This window comes from Notolepis coatsorum (assembly GCF_963971535.1).
Source record: "Notolepis coatsorum genome assembly, chromosome: 10".
Classification (NCBI taxonomy): domain Eukaryota; kingdom Metazoa; phylum Chordata; class Actinopteri; order Aulopiformes; family Paralepididae; genus Notolepis; species Notolepis coatsorum.
The window spans coordinates 20,120,228-20,146,271 of record NC_140174.1 but is presented as its reverse complement, the minus strand read 5'-3'; the positions used below and the strand labels follow the sequence as shown (position 1 = coordinate 20,146,271).

Here is a 26,044-nt window from a genome sequence, read left to right as displayed (position 1 = left end):
CACACCATCTCATCCCACAAAACATGAACATGTTTCTTCTGCATTATCAGACTTTTGGTGCCATGAACAGCAGAGAGCTAAATGATTAACGATGCAGTAGCCTATATATCGCTATGCCTTTTTAAAAACACAAGCCAAGTGGACCTTCTACATGAAGCTGGACATTCTACATGACAATGGACCACTTTGTGGACATCAGTACTTTGTTTTTCCTGAGGATATTGGGAAAATTTTTTTTCACAAGAAGTCCCAACAAGCACCAGAAGATTGGGTGCTCATGCAGGATGTTCTGCCATCACCCAGTTAGAAATCTCCCTTCTGATGGAAAGTTTCATCATACCCGTCCATCTGCCAATAATTAGAATAAATAGTCATGATCATTGAAAGTAGTTTTTTAAAAGTGCAGTAGGAGACTTTTAAGGAAACGGCGCTCTGCAAAACTGCCGACCAGAGGCTGGGAAATACTTTTGAAAATTAACCCCCTCCCCCCTCTAAACATGCTTCCGGACAAACACCCTCCCCCCTCTAAACGTGCTTCCACACAACCCCCCCCCCCCCCTCCGCTCTAAACGTGCTTCCAGACAAACCAAACTAGATGTACAAGGTGCAGAAACAGGTCATCAGCCAGAGGAATGCCGTGTGTCTCGGCGCTCCAGAGGAGACGGTGACGGTGGTGAACACCTTCCTGCCGTGCAGCAGCTGTGCGGGCCGATAGGCGTCCTCATACCCCGCATGGCGCGGGAACAGCTGCATCTGGAGGAGGGGGACAAAGGCAGCGCTTATCTTTTGAGGTAACGGTTCAAAAACGATGCCAATCAAATCAACCTTTTGTGCTTTGTGAAGAATGTGGATGCGCTGCATTTCTGCGCCGTCATCGTAATCCTAGGTCACACAGACGAACACTTCCCATCATCATTCGCCTTCATCTCAGCCTCAGGTCATAAACACTGCCGCATGTCATCACCTTCATCTCAGGTCATAAACACCGCCACATGTCAGGGCCTTCATCTCAGGAGGTGCAGCGGTGTTCATCATGAGTCACGTCTAGCAGTTCAAAGTAAATACTTAACTAAACGATAGTGAAGTAAAGTCAACACAACGATGGTGTCCACATGACGGAAGGTACACTTTACAGCAGAAAACAGAAAGTTAATTTCAAAATAAATAAAGTAAGAATATGTGAACTATAGTTCCAGTCAGGCCACTTGTGTCTGGGGGTCTAGCCACCTCGTTTCAGCCGGGCACAGCGTTGTGTTCAAGGCACTTCCTGTTGTGGTTAAGTGTTTTGCTAAAGGACACTTCTGACACGCTGCCCGGGAATCGAACATGGAACCTCTAGATTGCCAGATAAATGCTCTACCTCCCGAGTCGTAATTGGTTCTAGCATCGAGTCACTGAATATAAATATCTTTGTGTGTGGCTCGATGAGAAATGTACATTTAAATTCCATGTAGACAACCTTACCTCCAAATTGCAACAAAAAATTGTCTTCCAGTACTGAAAGGGAACCAGCAGGAATAGTTTCCTCATCAGTCCTGGGCCCTCATTCATCAATGTGTGCGTAGAACATGTTCTATTTCCACACGTAAGCACGGAATGTAGAACCAGTGTACGCACAGGGAAGTCGGGATTCATCACACGTGCGTACGCAGGCTCTATGCTCCTCCGTGTTGATGAATACCACTTTGTTCTACCGTCAATGCTCGTGCATGATTATCCATATATGGTCATGAAAGTGAGGAAACACCCCCCATGGGATGTGAAATAATGGACTGACCCGAGCGGAACTCTGAGAAACTTCACGGAGATTGTTCACTGCTGTCGAACCAAGAAGACAGTCCTATCGCGTATTATGGGATAAATAAAAGGCGGACTTGTAAACGGTGATGTCAGATATCAACGGCTCCCTAAGACCATTGCTGCAATTCTGCCTGGACAGCTCAAAATACTAATAAAGACCGTTCGTTGACCACTGTTTGGCGTTGGTTGTGTGTCATTATAACCGTGCTGTAATATGAATGCCTTTATTAGTTGTGTTCAATTGGCTATATGATTTTTAGAGGCATCTATTTTGTTGTCGGCTAATAAAGACCGCGCTGGAATATGACTGCCTTTTCCTGTGTTGTTTGATTAATACCCAGGGATTAAAGTTCTCCTCAATTTTATTCCAAATCGCGATGGATCTCCCGTCAATTTTCTACCTGCTGCATATGATTTCTAGAGGCATACTACAATCTATTTTGATGTCAGTATTGGGTAGCCTATATAAACAATAATACGAGAGCATATACAAGAACAATGAATCTCACTGCATGTATGATGTAGCCTGCCTTTCAATACATGAACTTGAATCCCATCATATACATAGTCTGTCCACTATCTGGTGTCATTGCAATGCGTTTTCTATTCTTTCTTATACAGTAAAAAGGGGGAAGAACACTATATTCATATGACTTGTATTCTGCTTACAGCTTCGAAATTCCACTTGTTTCGTTTAACGTAAAGCCTTTTAAATATAATCAAAACGTTCCCGTGTTTCTGCGGTCTGCGCAAAATAATAACGAGTTGAGCTTTATGATGTATGATGAATTGAAAATGGGGGACCCTGATGTAAACAAGACGAAAGTCTTTCTCTGGTCTGCATCCCCAATTAACAATTGTATGTACTGAGCTGTACTGTACTGTACTGTACCCATTCTGCAATCTGTTAATAAACTTTTCAATCAATCAATCAATCAAGCTACGCGGAGCGCAGTCAGTCAGTAGCCTACACCCCGTATATTCCGATAACGCTATATAAACCATGCTGCATTCATTCTGAGAGAAAGATCTATTATTCCAAATGCTATTTATAGGGTTTTGACCATAATTACACTACTGTTGCTATTTTACAATGAACTATAATGAACTACGGTTCGTACAGAACATCCAGTGTTATTATGCACGGAAGCTCATTTCCTTGTTGTAATAATATATTCTACCACTGGGCGCCAGGTACGCATGGTCCGAGCTGTGCGTAAATATAAGCACGAAGTCAAGTTCAAGTTGAAATTGATGAATCCCACTCTTTGCTTAGAAATGATCGTACGCACAGGGTAAGCACAAATCTGTGCGTAGAACACGTTGATGAATGAGGGCCCTGGACTCTGGTGGTGTCAGACATGCGGCTTCAACCCTTACATCCTTGGACTCTGTCCATCACTCTGCCCTCAGACTCATTCCTAATGGATACCACACTGATCACTGTGTCCTTTATGAGAAGGTTGGTTGGTCCTCGCTGATGGAGAAGTGCAACAAACACTGGTATTTGTTCATTTTTAAGGCCCTATTGGTAAGCTACCTCCTTATACTATATCGTTATTGGTAAGCTATATCCTCATACTATATACTATAAAGAGTCAGCTTAATGACTAAAAGTAAATGTAAGTGGCATCTAACCAGAGTGCAAATGTATCAATAAAGTGCAATAGTAATGTACATGTGATTAAACTGGATCTAAAATAAATTACAGAGTAATAGTGCTAATCAGATGCATGTAGGGGCGACAGTGGCCCAGAGGTGGAGCAGTAATCTACTTGATAATCCGGAGGTTCCCGGTTCAATTCCCGCTCCTCCAGGGCAGTGTGCCTTGAGCAAGACACTTAACCCCTAATTGCTCCCAATGAGCAGGTTGGCACATTGCATGGTTGCCTCCACCGTCGGTGTGTGTTCTTGTGAGTGAATGGGTGAATGTAAGGAACAAATGCTTTGGATAAAAGCTGCTATATAAATGCACCATTGATGTACAGAGTTATAGTATTAATATGTAAAGAGATACAAGTACTGTATAAAGACACTATGGTAGTAAGTCAACTGACCAGCAGCGTAACTAGTAAGAGTAGGTCAGGGATATGGACAGATATAGTATCTACAGTCTTGATTACCCATTTGCCTACCAAGATGGCAATGCCATTTCCATTTGAAATGGTGTGAAAGGTCACATCTGGAGCGCCAGCAGGACCCTAAATTCTACCTACCAGGTTCTGGTCCACCTTGATTGGGTTTTTAAAGACGGTCCACACGACGGCCTCGTTGCAGGAGGGTGTGGTCAGGGATCCGTTGTAGCGGTAGTACGCCTCGCGGTCCACGTCGCCCAATAAGTCATCGATGGAGATCTCCTGAGTGATGTTGACTTTGCTATCTAAATAAAGTCAAAAGAAGAAAGTAAAAGCACGTCATGGATTTAAAGCAACACACCAACATTACGCGAAATGCATTTACAGTCTTCTCCAGAGACAGACAAGAAGATGGATAACAGTTTCCTCGCCGTGCGTTCTGTGGAAAGCTATCCGGCTGCAAGCTAGCCTAGCTTACAAATAATGGAGTTTGAAGCTAGGCTAGTGATCCATAACCAGAGGGGTGTTAACTGCTAGGCTAACTGCTAGACTAACTGCTAGGCTATCTGATCCATATCCGGCTCCATTAATTTGTGCTAAGCTAGCTTGCAGCCGGATAGCTTTCTACTGAACGCACAGAGAGGAAATTGGTATCCATCTTCTTGTTTGACTCTGAAGAAGACAGTAAGCGCCACTACAGTAGGTAGATAAACCTACAGCCCCCCTGTAAGCGTGTGCACCTATACCTTTGTCTGTAATGGAGGACAGGTACATGGTCAGTTTGGTCCAAGCGTCAGAGGTAGGCGTGGCGCTCTCCTCCTTCAGAAGCAAAACAAATGGTGAGCGGATTTGCAAATCTGGTATGTCATAAATGTATAGATGTAGCAGTACTGTCTATCTGTATGTCGTGTATGTCATATATGTTATGATGAATTGAAAATGGGGGACCCTGATGTAAACAAGACGAAAGTCTTTCTCTGGTCTGCATCCCCTTAACAATTGTGTGTATTGAGCTGTACTGTACTGGGGAGCATGTCTATATTCCCCGGGTTCTATGTTCCCCTGGTTCTATGTTCCCCGCTCGAGATAAAAAGGGTTCTATGTTCCCCGGGTCCTATGTTCCCCACTCCCGTTGCGGCTCCCGAAAAAGCGACAGAGTTGTGTGAGGGCCGACCATGTCAGCTTGCTTCATTTCTCTGTCATTACAGTAGTGTTCTCAAACGTACACTTCACGACTAAAAAATGGTCCTATGTTCCCCGGGTCCTATGTTCCCCGGGTCCTATGTTCCCCGCTGGACCCTTCTCAAATAAGCATGAAAAAGGCTATAAGCGTATAAAATGATTTAATATGCTAAACTTTCTTTTAAAATTCTTTAATTCACATTTGTTTATTTCATAAAATTTTTCCAGACATAATGCTACCTGCCCCGACCAGATCCGTGACTCTGTTGCGATACAGATGAATTATCTACTCAGAATAGTATAAGTGGCTATCTTTTATGGTATTTTACCACTGGTTAAAAACCACTGCTGTAGATTACTGCCGGTACGTGCGCTGGGGTGGCGAGCCTTTATCGCTACCGGGAAACATAGGACCCAGGGAACATAGGACCTTTATTTCAGCATTTGGCGAGCCTTTATAGCTACCGGGGAACATAGGACCCGGGGAACATGGGACCTTTATTTCAGCGGGGAAAATAGGACCCTTTTTTTGTTCGGGAGCTTTCGGGAGCGGGCGGGACCGGGGAGCGTGTATCCTTTCCGCAACGGAATTCGGTTTCCGGGTCCCTCTGATTGGCCGCAACCCCCACGTGACCCGCCCCCCCTATCCACCGCTCTGCCGCTGCCGCGCGCGGCAGAACGAGCGGCCGCGGACTCGCTCACTTCCTCAATTTATACGCATGGAAGTATTGACTGAATGAATGAAAACTTTATTTAACAGATTTAAGGGGATGCAGACCTGAGAAAGACGTTTGTCTTGTTTACATCAGGGTCCCCCATTTTCAATTCATATAGAACGACTACGCCGTAACAAATCATTAAAAAAAATATACCATTAACTGGAATATGATGTGCCTTTACACATATGTTGGATTGTGTAATTGGTTTGTCATGACAAACAAATAAGAAAAAAATCGCGATTTACCCGCTGGCTACAACAACACTCAGTGACTGCATGTAGTCAGAGCCAGAGCTCAGCGATGCCGCTCGTGGCAGCACATTCTCGCCGCGGGCTGAGCTCTGGTGTCCGCTGGAGCAAGCCAGAGACAGCCGGCGATGCGATATTTTATTTGTTTGTCATGACAAACCAATTACATAATCCAACATATGTGTAAAGGCACAACATATTCCAGTTAACGGTATCTTTTTTTAATGATTTGTTACGGCCATGCATTCGGGACCTCCATGTTTTGGGGGTATTCATCAGACAAATCGGATCCGGGGATTCGGCTCCATCAGTCGGGCAAGAACTGCGGGTTTTCAGCCTCTCCCCTCTCTCCTGGAGCTTAAGGGGGAGCTTAGTCTTCCTGCCTCTGAGGAGGTGGCTACAACATCAACACACAGTGACTACATGCAGTCACTGTGTGTTGTTGTAGCCAGCGGGTAAATCGCGATTTTTTTTATTTGTTTGTCATGACAAACCAATTACATAATCCAACATATGTGTAAAGGCACAACATATTCCAGTTAACGGTATCTTTTTTTAATGATTTGTTACGGCGTAGTCGTTCTATATGAATTGAAAATGGGGGACCCTGATGTAAACAAGACAAACGTCTTTCTCAGGTCTGCATCCCCTTAACAATTGTGTGTATTGAGCCGTACTGTATTGTACCCATTCTGCAATCTGTTAAATAAAGTTTTCATTCATTCATTCATTCATTCATTCATTCATTCATTCATTCAGTCAATAATTCCATGCGTATAAATTGAGGAAGCGAGGGGGGGGGGGGGGGGGGGGGGGCGGGTCACGTGGGGGCAGTCCCGGCGCCATGGGCGGGCATTAGGGGGCCGGGCCCGCCCACTGAGTCAGCTGTGCCCACCCTGGTAAAAAAAACTATCCAAATCCTTAGTCGGGGACAGCCCTAGTGGGCACTGATGTCAACAACAACACTATTGAAGCTAGCACGGCACTCTGTGAGAATTCGTTTTCTACCCTCAAGAACGTCTTTACAGAACATCGCCTTAGTATGCTTCATCGACGCAACTAAGGCCAATTTAATTCAGTTGGCATTTGAGAAGGACTTAACAAAAAAGTTCAGGAATGAGTGGAGGGGCAGTGTTTTAAGAAGATTTCACTCTGTCCCCAAACACCGCTTGCCTCTCTACTTATGATGGTGAGTAGCCTGTGGAGGAATTTTGTTTGTTTTTTATGCACCTTATTTTTGTCAGTTCAGTTCAGTTTGTCAGTGAATTCAGAAGTGTTGAATAAATGGAGACTTTTCAAAGATATAGAATAGAATAGAAATGTATTATCCTGAGGGAAATTTGACACTGCAAATCACTCAACATTAAACATTTAGACAGAACAAGTCACAAATAAGAATAACAAAACAAATGGCCTAAGAATAGAATAAAATGAAATAGAATAAAAATAGAATAAAAGATACAATAAATAAATACAGTAAAAATATACTGAAGTCTACAGTAGGTGTAATAATGCACAGTGCTGTTTAAAAAGTAAGAGTCCAGGAAGATGGTAATTGTCACTCTGTGCTCAGTGATACTACAGTGGTACTACATGGTACTACGGGGCACTACAGGGTACTACATGGCACTACAGGGTACTACAGGGTACTACATGGCACTACGGGGTACTACAGGGTACTACATGGCACTACGTGGTACTACATGGTACTACATGGCACTACAGGGTACTACATGTCTGCTCTTTTGCAGCACCACAAACATGGCAACTCTCTAACTCTCCCCCCCCCCCCCCTTTCCCCCCCCCCTCCCCCCCCCCCTTCCCTCCCCCCCCTCCCTCCCCCTATCTCTCTGAGTGCCCGTCTCCTGGCGCTGACTAAGGTGATGGATGCCTCGGGGTCTTGGCCAAGATTGTAGTGACTGCTCTACATGCACCTCCGAGGCCTTGGATCAGTTATTCACCGTCGTCTGTCCGTGGTCCTGTCAACTGATTAACAGTATTAACAGACTGTTAACAGATTAACAGTCAACGCGGTTTCATTGCTGGGTTAAGTACTTCTATTCTATTCACATAATACGCTTACTTCATATATCTACTCCATTCACATATATGCTTACCACTTGTATCTATTGCTATGTCCGCCCACTACAATCTCATGAGCTGTCTAACGCCTGTCCCGTCTCCCTGTCCCCCTATGACTTGCTGTCCTGGAGTGCTGACCGGAGTGTCGGACGTCCCGTGATGAAGGCCGGGAGGTTGCGACCCCCTCTGCGTGCCCCCCTGTCTCCGGAGGTCTCGTAGTGGTGACCGGAGTGCCGGATGTCCTGCGATGATGTCGGGGAGTTCGCGACCCTCTCTGCGCCGCCCCCTATCTCCCTGTCTCCGGCTGTCCCTGAGCAATGACCGGAGTGTTGAATGTCCCGTGACTAAGACGGGGAGGACGTGACCCTCTTTGCGCCGCCCCTGTGCCTCAAATAGATCCGCTATCAGCTCTATCTTTAATCTTTCAAAATGTTCAGTTGCTATCGCTATTAGCTCTATCTTTAATCTTTCAAAATGTTCAGTTGCTATTGCATGCACTCATCTGTGTTTCACTACACACATGAGTGCATGCTTACCAACTGTCCGTCTGCAACACTACTATCACCAACATCTAAGAAGGGAGATCCCCCCTTGAATGGCCCTTCTAAGGTTTCTCTCCTCCACATTTATTTGCATTCATCTAAAAATGTTTGGACCTTATGGTGTTCTTGTTCTGTTCTTGACTTATTGTTATGTTTTCTTCTTGACTTGTTTAAAGAAGACCTGTACGGCCCATGGGGACATTAACGTGTGTTGTCGGGCCTTATAAATAAATTTGATTTGATTTGATTTGATGCAGTGAGGCACAGTGATGCATTGTATAGTCTGATGGCTGTCGGAATGAAGGACTTCCTGTGCCGTTCAGTGCTGCATTTAGGTAGTGTGAGCCTATAACATGCTCCTCCTGTCAGCCAAGTCTGTGTATAGTGGGTGGGAGGGGTTTTCCCTGATGGCCTGGAGCTTAGCAAGGTTCCTCCTCTCCGCAACCCTCGCTAGAGTCCAGCTCCACCCCAACCACGCTACTGTCCTTCTTGACCATCTTATCTTGTGTCCCCTGCTCTCAGTCCGCTGTTATATATATCCGTTCAGTCTGTTTTTGTATAAGTGAAAGTTCTTAAGATAGAGAGAAATTCGATTTTTCAATTGCCTCTCTGCTGTTTAGTTCAGCACCGTGGGCAGCGCCAAGCAAGCCACAGCGCCACTGTCCCAGCTGAAACGTATAAAAGGGAACCTGTGTTGAAAAACAATTGTGCCCCCCCAAAAAATGTGTATGCCCCCCCCACTAATTTGTTTCTGCAGCCTGGTCTGCGTGGGGGTCACGGCCAATCAGAGGAACCCGGAAACCGAATTCCGTTGCGGAAAGGATACACGCGACCGGGGAACATAGAACCTTTATTTCGGGAGTGGGGAACATAGGACCCTTTCTTTAACACTAGCACAGTGTAAACTATATAATTACTTCTGAATATAAAAACATGAGGTTTACCACAATGAAATGTAGGTTTGAGTGACATAAAACAAAATTATAATAATAATTTTATAAAAGAATATATATATTATAATTATTTTTCTTTTTTTTGGATGGAAGAGCCACACATTGAGGGGCAAAGAGCCACATGCGGCTCACGAGCCACGGGTTGGCCACCCCTGCGCTAGATTCTCGCAAAGTGCTGTGACTTTCGTCTGTTCCAACGGCCCATTATGTGGAATAACGTTCTAATTACATTTTCCTGAAGTCATTTTGAAATTTCAGAAACCGTGCCATAATAAAACGGGTACTTTTAGGAAAAGTCATTGAGTGACAGAGCTGGAGCTTGAATGAGTGACAAGGATACATTTATTGAAAATGTCTAGGGGTCATTTGACCCCTTGTCGGCTGTGCTAGTGTTAAAAAAAAGCGGGGAACATAGGACCCGGGGAACATAGGGATGACCCCCTGTACTGTACCCATTCTGCAATCTGTTAATAACATTTTCAATCAATCAATCAGCAACAAATAGGACAAGTCACTGCACTCAAGATGAACCGGACAAGTCACTGCACTCAAGATGAACCGGACAAGTAAGTGTTTAATATGAACTAGTGAAGGCATCGCCCTCCTGCTGAGCCCCTAGTTGTCTCTACGCAGCCATGTCTTTTTGTAGAGGACGTGCTAAACCCAGTCTCAGCTCAGGTCTCTACCACACTCCTACAAGGCACTGGAAAGTTAGTCTCTACCACACTCCTACAAGGCACTGGAAAGTTAGTCTCTACTACACTCCTACAAGGCACTGGAAAGTTAGTCTCTACTGCACTCCTACAAGGCACTGGAAAGTTAGTCTCTACCTCACTCCTACAAGACACTGGAAGGTTAGTCTCTACCTCACTCCTACAAGACACTGGAAAGGTACCTTGAAGTACAATCCAAGTTCACATCTCTAGTACTTCACCCTGCTTTACCGTCTCCATTGTCGGCTAACTGCTAGCATCTGCAGCGACGTCACTCCTTCCTGCCAGTTCACCTCTTCACATGTGAATCCTGAAGTTTTCTACTCCCTCTTCTCCTGATGTTTTCTACTCCCTATTCTCCTAATGTTTTCTACTCCTTATTCTCCTGATGTTTTCTACTCCCTATTCTACTGATGTCTTCTACTCTCCTGATGTTTTCTACTCCCTATTCTACTGATGTTTTCTACTCCCTACTCATGATGTTTTCTACTCCCTATGATGTTTTCTACTCCATATTCTACTGATGTTTTCTACTCGCCATTTTACCATGTGATGCATGTAGCTAGAAGTCATGGAAGCTCCTCCTTTTACCTCATGACTCGTTGAAATCCCCCCGCTGCGACCGTGGCTGTCGTCGGCCTAGACAAAGAGAGAGAGGTCTTTAAGGGTAGTTCCCAGAGAGAGGTATTTAATGGTAGTTCCCAAAGAGAGAGGTCTTTAAGGGTAGTTCCCAAAGAGAGAGGTCTTTAAGGGTAGTTCCCAAAGAGAGAGGTCTTTAAGGGTAGTTCCCAGAGAGAGAGGTCTTTAAGGGTAGTTCCCAAAGAGAGAGGTCTTTAAGGGTAGTTCCCAAAGAGAGGTATTTAATGGTAGTTCCCAAAGAGAGATGTCTTTAAGGGTAGTTCCCAGAGAGAGAGGTCTTTAAGGGTAATTCCCAAAGAGAGAGGTCTTTAAGGGTAGTTCCCAAAGAGAGAAGTATTTAAGGGTAGTTCCCAGAGAGAGGTATTTAATGGTAGTTCCCAAAGAGAGATGTCTTTAAGGGTAGTTCCCAGAGAGAGAGGTCTTTAAGGGTAATTCCCAAAGAGAGAGGTCTTTAAGGGTAGTTCCCAAAGAGAGAAGTATTTAAGGGTAGTTCCCAGAGAGAGAGGTCTTTAAGGGTAGTTCCCAGAGAGAGGTCTTTAAGGGTAGTTCCCAAAGAGAGAGGTCTTTAAGGGTAGTTCCCAGAGAAAGGTCTTTAAGGGTAGTTCCCAGAGAGAGAGGTGTTTAAGGGTAGTTCCCAGAGAGGTCTTTAAGGGTAGTTCCCAGAGAGGTCTTTAAGGGTAGTTCCCAGAGAGAGAAGTCTTTAAGGGTAGTTCCCAGAGAGAGGTATTTAAGGGTAGTCCCAGAGAGGTATTTAAGGGTAGTTCCCAGAGAGAGGTATTTAAGGGTAGTTCTCAGAGAGGTATTTAAGGGTAGTTCCCAAAGAGAGAGGTCTTTAAGGGTAGTTCCCAGAGAGAGAGGTCTTTAAGGGTAGTTCCCAGAGAGAGGTATTTAAGGGTAGTTCCCAGAGAGAGGTATTTAAGGGTAGTTCCCAAAGAGAGAGGTATTTAAGGGTAGTTCCCAGAGAGAGAGGTCTTTAAGGGTAGTTCCCAGAGAGAGGTATTTAAGGGTAGTTCCCAGAGAGAGAGGTCTTTAACGGTAGTTCCCAGAGAGAGAGGTCTTTAAGGGTAGTTCCCAGAGAAAGGTCTTTAAGGGTAGTTCCCAGAGAGAGAGGTGTTTAAGGGTAGTTCCCAGAGAGGTCTTTAAGGGTAGTTCCCAGAGAGGTCTTTAAGGGTAGTTCCCAGAGAGAGAAGTCTTTAAGGGTAGTTCCCAGAGAGAGGTATTTAAGGGTAGTCCCAGAGAGGTATTTAAGGGTAGTTCCCAGAGAGAGGTATTTAAGGGTAGTTCTCAGAGAGGTATTTAAGGGTAGTTCCCAAAGAGAGAGGTCTTTAAGGGTAGTTCCCAGAGAGAGGTATTTAAGGGTAGTTCCCAAAGAGAGAGGTATTTAAGGGTAGTTCCCAGAGAGAGAGGTCTTTAAGGGTAGTTCCCAGAGAGAGGTATTTAAGGGTAGTTCCCAGAGAGAGAGGTCTTTAACGGTAGTTCCCAGAGAGAGAGGTCTTTAAGGGTAGTTCCCAGAGAGAGGTATTTAAGGGTAGTTCCCAGAGAGAGAGGTCGTTAACGGTAGTTCCCAGAGAGAGGTATTTAAGGGTAGTCCCAGAGAGGTATTTAAGGGTAGTTCCCAGAGAGAGGTATTTAAGGGTAGTTCCCAGAGAGAGAGGTCTTTAAGAGTAGTTCCCAGAGAGAGAGGTCTTTAAGGGTAGTTCCCAGAGAGAGGTATTTAAGGGTAGTTCCCAGAGAGAGAGGTATTTAAGGGTAGTTCCCAGAGAGAGGTATTTAAGGGTAGTTCCCAGAGAGCCTGACTCACTCTACGATGCACTTCACCAGCCTGACCTCTTCAAATATGTAAATAAAGTACTTATCCACCACAGGTAAAGGTACATATTGATACAAGTTATATTGACGTATTTATTAATGTACAATGTGTATGTATTACAAATATATATATATATATATATATACACACCATATTCAAAAAATATAAACTTTACATTTTCTGAAAACCTTAAGAGTTCCCCTGCTGGGGAACAAACCCAGGACGCTCACATGGGATGCAAGAGCCTTGACCTCAAGACACTTTTCCGATAGCCTAACACTGTTACCTTAAACTAACCATAACACTGTTACCTTCAACTTTCCATCTTGACCATAACATTTAAACATTAAACCCATTATGATGCGTTTGCAATTTTGCATCAGTGTGGGTGTGTGTGTTGCATCAGTGTGGGGGTGTGTGTGTGTTGCATCAGTGTGGGTGTGTGTGTCTTAGTCTATTGGTGAGATTGTTGGTTCGACTCCGGGTGATTCGTTTTGGACTTTCGCCAATACGAAACGTAAATATATTACAACACAATAAGTAAATATATTACTTATGGCTATAATATAACACACATTATGTACCTTTTTTCCTGCGGTCGATTATAACTTTATTCACGTTTTCTGAGACGGCGCTCATCAGAATCAGATGCTTTCTAGAGCATCGTATTCCAACTCTATATACAGTAAGATATATACAGCATTATTGTACATCCCATCATACAGAGTTATATGAAGGTGTATAAGTAAGTATATAGAAGGATTATATGCAGGTATAGTCAGACAGATATGGATATATACAGTATATGCAGTACATACATGTATACACATATGTAAATAAATGTATAATATATATACATACAGTACTATTGTACATGCCATCATACAGAGGCTCTCGAGGTTGTGGTACCGGTATGGACAGTATTATGGTCTGTTCTCTACCTGCGTGACTGCGTTGTTTAAATACTCAAAACAGAAGCAGTCATGTGAACCGACCTAGATCAGCACTTTGACAGGTAGAATGTACTGCATCAAAGTATACAGGCAGGAATCTTGTCCTCCTCACGTTCTGAATGAGTTTGTCTTCACATCTCCAGAACTGTTCTGAATGAGTTTGTCCTCACGTCACACATAACTACAGTTTACAGTACACTAGTACACGTAACTTTACCTCAATGAAGAATCCTAGAACCGCCAGTCCGGTGGGGTTCCCTACAGCCTCCTCCAGAGTCAGGTCCTTCCTCTTGTTCACTATGTGCATCTGACCACAAACACAGATCAGTAGCATGAATCCATTACATATGATATATACACCACCTTACACTGAACTACATATATACACCACCTTACACTGAACTAAATATATACACCACCTTACACTGAACTACATATATACACCACCTTACACTGAACTACATATATACACCACCTTACACTGAACTACATATATACACCACCTTACACTGAACTAAATATATACACCACCTTACACTGAACTACATATATACACCACCTTACACTGAACTACATATATACACCACCTTACACTGAACTACATATATACACCACCTTACACTGAACTACATATATACACCACCTTACACTGAACTAAATATATACACCACCTTACACTGAACTAAATATATACACCACCTTACACTGAACTACATATATACACCACCTTACACTGAACTACATATATACACACCACCTTACACTGAACTAAATATATACACCACCTTACACTGAACTACATATATACACCACCTTACACTGAACTACATATATACACCACCTTACACTGAACTACATATATACACCACCTTACACTGAACTACATATATACACCACCTTACACTGAACTAAATATATACACCACCTTACACTGAACTAAATATATACACCACCTTACACTGAACTACATATATACACCACCTTACACTGAACTAAATATATACACCACCTTACACTGAACTAAATATATACACCACCTTACACTGAACTACATATATACACCACCTTACACTGAACTACATATATACACCACCTTACACTGAACTACATATATACACCACCTTACACTGAACTACATATATACACCACCTTACACTGAACTACATATATACACCACCTTACACTGAACTAAATATACACACCACCTTACACTGAACTAAATATACACACCACCTTACACTGAACTACATATATACACCACCTTACACTGAACTAAATATACACACCACCTTACACTGAACTAAATATACACACCACCTTACACTGAACTACATATATACACCACCTTACACTGAACTACATATATACACCACCTTACACTGAACTACATATATACACCACCTTACACTGAACTACATATATACACCACCTTACACTGAACTAAATATACACACCACCTTACACTGAACTACATATACACACCACCTTACACTGAACTACATATATACACCACCTTACACTGAACTACATATATACACCACCTTACACTGAACTAAATATATACACCACCTTACACTGAACTACATATATACACCACCTTACACTGAACTACATATATACACCACCTTACACTGAACTACATATATACACAACCTTACACTGAACTACATATATACACCACCTTACACTGAACTACATATATACACCACCTTACACTGAACTACATATATACACAACCTTACACTGAACTACATATATACACCACCTTACACTGAACTACATATATACACCACCTTACACTGAACTAAATATATACAATACCTTACACTGAACTAAATATATACACCACCTTACACTGAACTAAATATATACACCACCTTACACTGAACTAAATATATAACGGAACGTAGACCAATCTCAGTCACTCTTATTGTCTGGGACCAAATTCGTTCACGCCCCATTTTGCGCGACATCCAGGCTTTTTTTACCGTCAGCGTTTGGGAATTTCATGTCGACAGGTAGATGAAGTGAAATTATACTTATTTTAGAATATCAAATTTCATGAGTATTCATCTATATTTAGTCATCTAAAGACTATTAGATATGAACCTATGTATCAGTAAAAAGTGGGAATCTCTAGAATGTGTTTTGGGCGACGGTGTTTACGGAAGTGCGGGTAGCCTCTCAAGTTGACATTATACTATAACTTACACAACACTTTATGTTGTCAGTAGATGGCAGCATTGGTTTAAAATTAAAAGGTGAAAATGTTATGACTACAACATGAATACAATTCCCAAGACCTTTAGCACAGGTCAAAGGTCAGCACCGGATCAGGAAAACGTGATCTGAACAGCGTTAAACTATTAATGGGACCCGAGTACAGTGATCGAGAATGGTCACCCAATTATCTTAACAAAAGTGCAGCATTAGCATTATGTTTGTTGTCTAAACGGGAACATAATGGTACAATTTAAGATTTGAATGTTATCCGCATATAAAAGGACAAATAAAACATTGTTAATTTGTAAGAAACCTCAATGAAAACGGCGCAGGGTAAGTTATATTCGCTATTGTCATGAAAATGTGATAGAATCCTATAAAAATGTGGACGCATTTGGTCACCGTGACGTTACACCACCTTTGGATAAAAGCGTTCAGCTAAATTACTAGCTCTACGTTTATTGTGGACCCCAGGAAGAATAGCTAGTCAACTGGTTGATCCTAATAAACTAAACTCCTCCGTCAGGTAGCTCTGGGAGTCCTAATAAACTAAACTCCTCCGTCAGGTAGCTCTGGGAGTCCTAATAAACTAAACTCCTCCGTCAGGTAGCTCTGGGAGTCCTAATAAACTAAACTCCTCCGTCAGGTAGCTCTGGGAGTCCTAATAAACTAAACTCCTCCATCAGATAGCTCTGGGAGTCCTAATAAACTAAACTCATCCGTCAGGTAGCTCTGGGAGTCCTAATAAACTAAACTCCTCCGTCAGATAGCTCTGGGAGTCCTAATAAACTAAACTAATCCATCAGGTAGCTCTGGGAGTCCTAATAAACTAAACTCCTCCATCAGGTCGTTACCTCCATCGGGTACCTCTTGGAGTCCACGGTGTGCTCCGAGCCCTGGCTGTGGTCAGAGGTGTTCCCCCAGTGGAAGTGGAACTGCAGGGTGGAGTAGACGTAGCCCAGGCCCCCACCCGACACCTCCACCCCCTCCTCCAGAACACACTTCACTGAGGGAGGAACAGGTGGATTTAATTAGAATTAAGTGTCAGCATGCAATGCCTTTTTAAATGGTTTCCACCTTTAAGTCCAGGTTTCATTTTCACAATGCGTCCCCTTTTGTGTGTTGCATTGTTGTTACATAATGAGGGGTTGTCTCAACACACAGAACATGTTAAATATGTGCATTGTTGTTACAGAATGAGGGGTTGTCTCAACACTGAGAACATGTTCATTTAAACTGCAATGAGTCTCCTGGCCGTTTTTGAGGACTGCATGCTTTTTTTGCAAACAACATACTTTATACTTATAGCACATGCATGAGCCTGGTCTCTTTTGAAAGATGACATTATGAAGTTTCTGATTCCAGAAAGAAAATTTGACTTTTAGTGCTAACGTATTAGAGTAACATAGGTCTGAACTTGAGTTGTAAAAAAACTCAACGTTTTTCTGTAGTAGTTAGTAGTCCAGAGGTAATATTTCCCCAGAAGGTGGTATGGCTTACAAATCCAGACGGAGCCATAGCCTGAAGCCTTATGTAGTACATATCCAAATTTCATAAAGATCCATTCAGAAATGAGTGATAGGGGTGATTTTGGTAAACTGTGTACAAATAAAAACTCAGTTTCCTCATAGACTTCAATTCATTCGGCTGTTTTTCTCTTCCCGTTTTAGTTTTTTAGATTCATACATGCATGTGGGGTATCATTGGAAAGCCACACTCATTGGCTACAACGATCCACACTCATTTTCGAGATCGGATCTAGATTGACGGAACTACTGCAGCCTGAGTTGGGAGTTGTATTTTGCGCAATACCGTGTACTTTGCACAAGCCTCAAATACCGGCATGTAACTCGAGAACCGCTGAGCGGACTTTGTCGCTATCGACAGGCAACAAATAAGCCTTCAATTCGATATATATATATTCTATTACAAAATATGCACACCCGAGCCACTAGGGGTCGACAAAGTGCCGGTTGCAAAAAGTCCGAAAAACGTCCCATATGAGGGACGTTGCAGCTTAAGAGGTTTTAAATATGTACATTGTTGTTACAGAATGAGGGGTTGTCTCAACACTGAGAACATGTTAAATATGTACATTGTTGTTACAGAATGAGGGGTTGTCTCAACACTGAGAACATGTTAAATATGTACATTGTTGTTACAGAATGAAGGGTTGTCTCAACACTGAATGAGGGGTTGTCTCCACACACAGAACATGTTAAATAGTTAAATATGTTCATCGTCTTTAAGGGTAAAGGTGTAGAGATGCTGCTAAACTATTGTCCATAGTTTATTAAACAATTTGGTGGAAGAAATTTATATATACAAATTGTTATTCGATAGAGAAACATGTTTAAAATACATCTAGAGCGGATACTTAAGGGCATTTGAATAATTTTGGAAATCAATTTAAAGTTACATGACTGAGAATTCCCAGATTAACTCTCGTTCAAGTAAACGCATGTTCCCAAACCTGAACGTTCAAGTGAACACATGTTCCCAAACCTGAACATTCAAGTAAACACATGTTCCCAAACCTGAACGTTCAAGTGAACAAATGTTCCCAAACCTGAACGTTCAAGTAAACGCATGTTCCCAAACCTGAACGTTCAAGTAAACGCATGTTCCCAAACCTGAACGTTCAAGTGAACGCATGTTCCCAAACCTGAACGTTCAATTAAACACATGTTCCCAAACCTGAACGTTCAAGTGAACGCATGTTCCCAAACCTGAACGTTCAAGTAAACGCATGTTCCCAAACCTGAACGTTCAAGTAAACGCTTGTTCCCAAACCTGAACGTTCAAGTAAACGCATGTTCCCAAACCTGAACGTTCAAGTAAACACATGTTCCCAAAACTGAACGTTCAAGTAAACGCATGTTCCCAAAACCTGAACGTTCAAGTAAACGCATGTTCCCAAACCTGAACGTTCAAGTAAACACATGTTCCCAAACCTGAACGTTCAAGTAAACACATGTTCCCAAAACCTGAACATTCAATTAAACACATGTTCCCAAACCTGAACGTTCAAGTGAACACATGTTCCCAAACCTGAACGTTCAAGTAAACACATGTTCCCAAACCTGAACGTTCAAGTAAACGCATGTTCCCAAACCTGAACGTTCAAGTAAACGCATGTTCCCAAACCTGAACGTTCAAGTAAACACATGTTCCCAAACCTGAACGTTCAAGTAAACGCATGTTTCCAAAACCTGAACGTTCAATTAAACACATGTTCCCAAACCTGAACGTTCAAGTAAACACATGTTCCCAAAACCTGAAAGTTCAAGTAAACGCATGTTCCCAAACCTGAATGGCCGGTGTTGACCATGTATTTCATGGTGTGTTTGTCGTCAAACTTGGTGAGGTTGAAGTTGGTGAGTGTGGCGTCCTGCTCAGCCTGCATCTTCTGGATGTCCACAGGCGACTGTCTCTGTCCTCCACAGGACGACTGCGGGATCAGATGCCAGTGACCGGGACTGTAGTCTGGAGACAAGAGGTCAAACACAGGACTGTAGTCTGGAGACAAGAGGTCAAACACAGGCCTGTAGTCTGGAGACAAGAGGTCGAACACAGGCCTGTAGTCTGGAGACAAGAGGTCAAACACAGGCCTGTAGTCTGGAGACAAGAGGTCAAACACAGGCCTGTAGTCTGGAGACAAGTGGTCAAACACAGGCCTGTAGTCTGGAGACAAGAGGTCAAACACAGGCCTGTAGTCTGGAGACAAGAGGTCAAACACAGGACTGTAGTCTGGAGACAAGAGGTCAAACACAGGAGTCTGGAGACAAGAGGTCAAACACAGGACTGTAGTCTGGAGACAAGAGGTCAAACACAGGAGTCTGGAGACAAGAGGTCAAACACAGGACTGTAGTCTGGAGACAAGAGGTCAAACACAGCGTCTGAAACGCAATCTGTGGTGGATTATGATCAATCAATTATATCCTAGAAGGGTACGAACTAAATATACACACCACCTTACACTGTACGAACTAAATATATACACCACCTTACACTGTACAAACTAAATATATACACCACCTTACACTGTACAAACTAAATATATACACCACCCTACACTGTACAAACTAAATATATACACCACCCTACACTGTACGCACTAAATATATACACCACCCTACACTGTACAAACTAAATATATACACCACCCTACACTGTACAAACTAAATATATACACCACCTTACACTGTACAAACTAAATATATACACCACCCTACACTGTACAAACTAAATATATACACCACCTTACACTGAATGAACTAAATATATACACCACCCTACACTGTACAAACTAAATATATACACCACCTTACATTGAATGAACTAAATATATACACCACCCTACACTGTACGAACTAAATATATACACCTGAAACTCAAATCTGTGGTGGATTATGATTAATCAATTATATCCTAGACGGATCTTATGATCAATAGTAAAAACAATTAATACAAAGTACATGTGGCTGAAAGGAGTGCCGTCCTCTGGCCAATCAGAGACACTGAGGAAGAGGAGGAGACTAACCCTCTGGCCAATCAGAGACACTGAGGAAGAGGAGGAGACTAACCCTCTGGCCAATCAGAGACACTGAGGAAGAGGAGGAGACTAACCCTCTGGCCAATCAGAGACACTGAGGAAGAGGAGGAGACTAACCCTCTGGCCAATCAGAGACACTGAGGAAGAAGAGACTCAAGTAGAGGGGGTGGGGCGTTGGCCCCTGGGCTCTCAGGAGGGGGGGGGGGGGGGGGGGGGGCGTGGCCCCTCAGGTGTGACCTAAGCTGTTAGGATTCCTCCACAAAGCCCATTAGCTAATTACAACGGATGTCCGACACCAAATTCTTCAAATAATTCTGAAACCCTATCACCGGTATTCTAAATCCTCTGAATTGCTGTAAATCCTCAAATGTTTTTCTTTTAAGTGGCAGTTACTTACGGCAGTGTTCATCGTAGCACCAGTGAACTGGAGAGCAGGAACACAGGAGGATATAGAAAACAAGAGAGATTACAGTTAGTTTTACAAAAGACATTTGAAATGTGTATATTCTGCATATCCCTCCTAGATTAGATTAATATGTATCGCCATCATTTCATGGATATATCCTTGGGTAAAATAGTTAATTTATTAAACATAATACATTTAATTTGTAGTGCACTTTACATTTGGAACTAAATCTTCAAAGCGCTAAGGTTTGACATCAATACAACGTCTGTTGCTAATGCTAGCTAACTGGAACCGATTTGCAGAGAGGAAAGCAACCAACAATATTGTCCGTGCGGAACCCTTATCCACAACACATAGTTCCGCCCCACCTAGAATCATTTACCAGCCGCCAACATACAGGACCCATGTAGGAAAAAGGGAAAAGACATTAATTTCAAGCAAAAACTATATTCAATATACAAAGAAAAATGGGGTCAGGGGAACATAAAATGGATACTTAAAAAACAAATGGAATACACGGTCCAGTACAGTCGTCTGCTCGCCCAACGGCTGAAGATCAAACATCATCCTGGTGAACAGGTTTCTCCACTCAGACCCATCATGTTGCAGTTAGTTACTGTAAGCCCAACATTATTGACACCCTTGATAACAAGCAAACAAAGGTAATGAGCTATATTTTCTGCAAAAAAAAAAAGATGGGAAAATTATTCTATTCTAATACAATGCTCAGCGAAAAAGTTATATTTAACATGTCTATTTTATTGTGCCCTTTTTATGTATATTTCATTAACTGTTTTTTTACCTAGAAATGAACCTTGAGGTACACCCCCATTTAAATACTTTTTTTAAATGTGCAATATTAGACAAAACCATTCACCGTAAAAGTCTCTAACCAATGCTACAGATGGAGGAGAAATCAGATCATCATCATCATCAGTGCACTTGACTACAGCGCAGCCATCAGTACCAGTACTTTCAGCACTAGCCCACTTCTCTGGAACTCACCCAACGACATCGCAAACCAGAACCATCATATTCTTTATTCTTACTGACAGCGTTTTTTAATGTTTTTTTATTATTTTATTTTTTTGCAAGAGGCAAATGGTTGCGAGTAGTTTTTTCCTTCATGGTCTCGTTTGGCTCTGCGCTTCGTCCACTCCTTGTACACGAGCAGCAAAGCAGACGTCCTCGTCTCCTTGTTTCCCCAATATGGGGAGGGTTTCTCTGCCGTTGTGGGCTCCTTTTGCCCCCTCAGTGTCGCTTCTCCTGCAATTCACAGTGTCCTCCTCTCCTGTGACCCACCAGGCCACACTATAACCACCTCTGCTCCTTCTCAAAGGCCTAAACCTCTGTCCTATTATTAGTATTATTGCACAATTGAAGCGGGCTTGGCCACCCGCATTTCACTGTATGCCCTGGTATGTATGTGACAAATAAAACTCTTGAATCTTTTTTACTTTTAAGCCTCGCACATACGTTTTACCTTTTTTTCGCCAGGCTGCCGTTTGATTTTGATGTCCGGTTGATCTGAGCGAAGCTCTTTTATTTGTAGTTTCTCCAAATCACTTTTGGGGAAGATATTATTGAATTTGGGGGCAGCTGAAGGAGTCCCTGCATTCGCTCAGCTCAGAACTCGGCAGAATCTGCACCTGGCTCGCTGATAACAAACTATCATTACACCTGGGTAAAACAGAGTCCATTCTCTTCGGATCAAATAACAAACTCCGCAAGACCGGCGGCTTCTCAGTTACAGTGGGTGACAATATTGTCACAAGGAAAGATGAAATTACATACCTAGGTTCCATCCTAGAGGCACATTTTTCGTGTGACAAGATGGCATCCAATGTAATAAAAAAAGTCAACCAACGAACTAGATTCTTGTACCGGATCTCCTCTCTGGTAAACAAGAATACCCTGAAGACTCTGGCAGGAGCACTCATTCAAGGGTACTACGACTATGCTTGCACCTCATGGTACCAAAGCACCTCAAAGGTGCTAAAAACAAGATTACAAACATCACAAAACAAACTGGTCAGACTACTACTTGACCTTACTCCTAGAACCCACCTCACCCCTGCCCACTTTGACTACCTAGGATGGCTTAGAGTAGACGACAGAGTACAGCAATTTGCAATGGGCCTGGTCTACAAGATACACTACACGACCAAGGTACCCATGTACATGTCAAAATACTTCCCAAAGGTCAGTGAATACCACGACACCAGAGGGAGCTCCACAAATCATGCGAAACCCAGATTCGGCTCAAACAAGGGACTAAACACATTTCCCAATTATGCCACATCAATGTGGAACGCCCTACCCAAAGCTGTAAAGGAATGTGAATCACTACCCACTTTCAAAACCACTCTCAAAGAGCACCTACGGGAGACTGCAATTCGAAACTGGCGCCTGTAAATGTCCTAACCCAACCCCCTCCAATGTACAGTAAATGTCCTAACCCAGGAATACACAAGACCCACTTCTTGGAACCAAGTAAGGTTTTGTCGATATTCCAATGTACAGTTTTGCTTGTACAGTTCCCCCCCCCCCCCCCCCACCTCCAATGTACAGTCCTCTCCTGAACTGGAGGTATCGTAACAAAAGTATTTCTCTGGTCTGCATCCCCTTAACAAGTGTGTATTGAGCCGTACTGTATTGTACCCATTCTGCAATCTGTTAAATAAAGTTCTCATTCATTCATTCAACAGCTTGGGGCGATACATTTAATCGCCCTTTAGTTAAACGCTGAAGACGCTAATTAGACAGGGTAAATTTTTAGAAAATCATAACCCTGAAGGCATTTCGTGTTTATTTTTGGTACACAACATTTCTAGGGGTATTAAGGGGTGCTGAATCCAAATCTGCTGTATACCAAGCAAAAAAATGTCAAATAAGGCCTCAAAATTGAGGCCGCCAGCACTAGGCTGAAATCTATTAAGTGCATATCTTTTTGACTAAACAAGGTAGAAACATGAATGAAATGTGTTTTTATATGTTTGCATACATGAGGAATTTAAAATCATATGCTGATTTTAGATCAGTTGTGAAAATGTAGCTTGAAACTCATATTTATAGCAGAAACGGTGGTCGTTATTGATGCATAACTCATCAACCAAATAAGAAAGAAAAGCAGGATGATCCCAGGCCATGGATTTATTCATCAAACTCTTTTCTCGTGATTTTTTTTAATCAACATGCCATTTATGCAAATTAGATAGTCCTTAATATGCGTACAGTAGCTTAGGTACAGTAATATATTGTCAGTCATCAATCGTATTCAGGCAGGTGTCGCAGCTGTCTCGCAGTTGCATGATTCATCCAATGCCACTTTTCCTGAATAGAATAGAATAGATTATAATATAATAAAATAAAAAGATTATTTTACCATATCAATATAAGTGAATGTTCAAGTTTCTTTATTAGTTGTCATACAGAATACTTTGCATGAAATGTTTCTTTCTGTGTTGCTCCCGAGAGTGTGCTAGATAATAACAAGATAGTATAAAATAAGTATAATAAGTATAAAATAGAAAGTCAAGAAGTCAAGTACGTAAACAAGTGTGAACAACAAAATTGTTCAGTGTATCTATACGTATGTACAGCTGGTACAAAAATGGTGAGGTATAGCTTAGCTTGTGGTGCCACCTTGTAGTGGTGAGGTGCAATAAGGAATGAGAATGATGTGCAATAAGTGTGTCTAAAGTGGGTGCTACAGTGTGTTGTTTATTTAAGTGAGTGTATGTGCGCTGTGGGTGTGTTGATGGTTTGCTTATTGTTCATTGTTCATTCATTGAGCATCCTGATGGCCTGGGGATAGAAGCTCCTTCTGAGTCTCTGTGCTTGCCATGAGACTCGGTATCGCTTGCCTGACCGCAGCAGTTCAAAGAGGCAGTTGTTTGAGTGGCTGGGGTCTTTGATTATTCTCTTAGCCTTGCCCATGCACCGCTTGTTGTAAATGTCTTGGAGAGTGGGAAGCCCACCTTCAATTGTGCGTTCGGCTGAACGGGCCACTCTCTGTAGTCTGCTGCGGTCTTGTGCAGTGCTATTCCCAAACCAGGAGGTGATATTGCCAGTCAGGATGCTCTCTATTGTGCATGAGTAGAAGTTCTTGAGGATCTTCTGACTCACGTTGAACTTCCTTAACACTGTCAATGTGTGTGGTCCATGTCAAGTCCTCGGATATGTGGACTCCGAGGTACTTAAAACTGTTCACTCTCTCAACCGGTGCCCCGTCGATGCTGAGGGGGCTGTAGTCCCTGACCCCGACCTCCTAAAGTCCATAATCGTCTCCTTTGTTTTGCTGACGTTCAGGGAGAGGCACACCATCCCGCTAGAACCTTAACCTCTTCCAGGTAGGCCCTCTCGTCGTTTGCAGAGATCAGGCTCACCACTACTGTGTCGTCAGCCAATTTGATGATTGTGTTGTTGTTCCGCTGTGCCACACAGTCATGTGTGTACAGGGAGTGGAGGAGGGGACTCAGGACACAGCCCTGGGGGGGTCCCTATGTTGAGAGTGATGGATGAGGCGGTGCAGTTGCCTGCTCTCACCACCTGGGGTCAGCCCGTCAGGAAGTCCAAGACCCACTGGCAGAGGTCATAGTTCAAGCCCAGGTCTCTGAGCTTGGCTATGAGTTTGGAGGAGACTATGGTATTGAATGCTGAGCTGTAGTCGATGAATAGCATTCTCACATAGTTCCCCTGCCTCTTGTCCAGGTGTGATGCTGCTGTGTGCAGCACATGGGCTATGGCGTCCTCCGTGGACCCGTTGGGGCGGTATGCAAATTGCAGGGGGTCCAGGTTGATGGGGAGGGAGGAACAGATGTAGCCCTTCACTAGCTTCTCAAAGCACTTCATGGCTATGGAGGTGAGAGCTACAGGGCGGTAGTCGTTGAGGCAAGCAGGCTTGGATTTTTTGGGTACAGGGATAATGGTGGACTTCTTCAGACAGGTGGGGATGACCTGTTCTAAGGACAGGTTAATTATGTCTGAATACCGGGGCCAGTTGGTCGGCACAGACTTTTAGGATGCGGCCAAGGATAACGTCCGGTCCTGCTGCCTTCCTGATATTCACTTTCTTAAACGTCCTCCTCACCTCATGTTCTGTTATCCTGAACACCGAGTCTCCATCAGCAGTGCCCCCCCCT

General features: G+C 43.0%; 1 protein-coding gene across 1 annotated transcript in view; it reads right to left on the bottom strand.

Annotated features, from left to right (window-relative positions):
- Nucleotides 1-539: 539 nt before the first annotated feature.
- The window catches only part of LOC311236060 (uncharacterized protein), a 46,242-nt gene continuing 20,737 nt past the window's right edge, over nucleotides 540-26,044 (bottom strand). The window contains exons 10-17 of the mRNA XM_084323650.1: nucleotides 20,892-20,918; nucleotides 19,249-19,425; nucleotides 16,794-16,945; nucleotides 13,934-14,023; nucleotides 10,906-10,953; nucleotides 4,622-4,694; nucleotides 4,017-4,180; nucleotides 540-753 (exon numbers count right to left, since the gene is read on the bottom strand). Coding sequence (XP_084179776.1) covers nucleotides 592-753; nucleotides 4,017-4,180; nucleotides 4,622-4,694; nucleotides 10,906-10,953; nucleotides 13,934-14,023; nucleotides 16,794-16,945; nucleotides 19,249-19,425; nucleotides 20,892-20,918 — 893 coding nt within the window. The 3' untranslated portion in view covers nucleotides 540-591. The remainder of the gene's footprint in view (nucleotides 754-4,016; nucleotides 4,181-4,621; nucleotides 4,695-10,905; nucleotides 10,954-13,933; nucleotides 14,024-16,793; nucleotides 16,946-19,248; nucleotides 19,426-20,891; nucleotides 20,919-26,044) is intronic.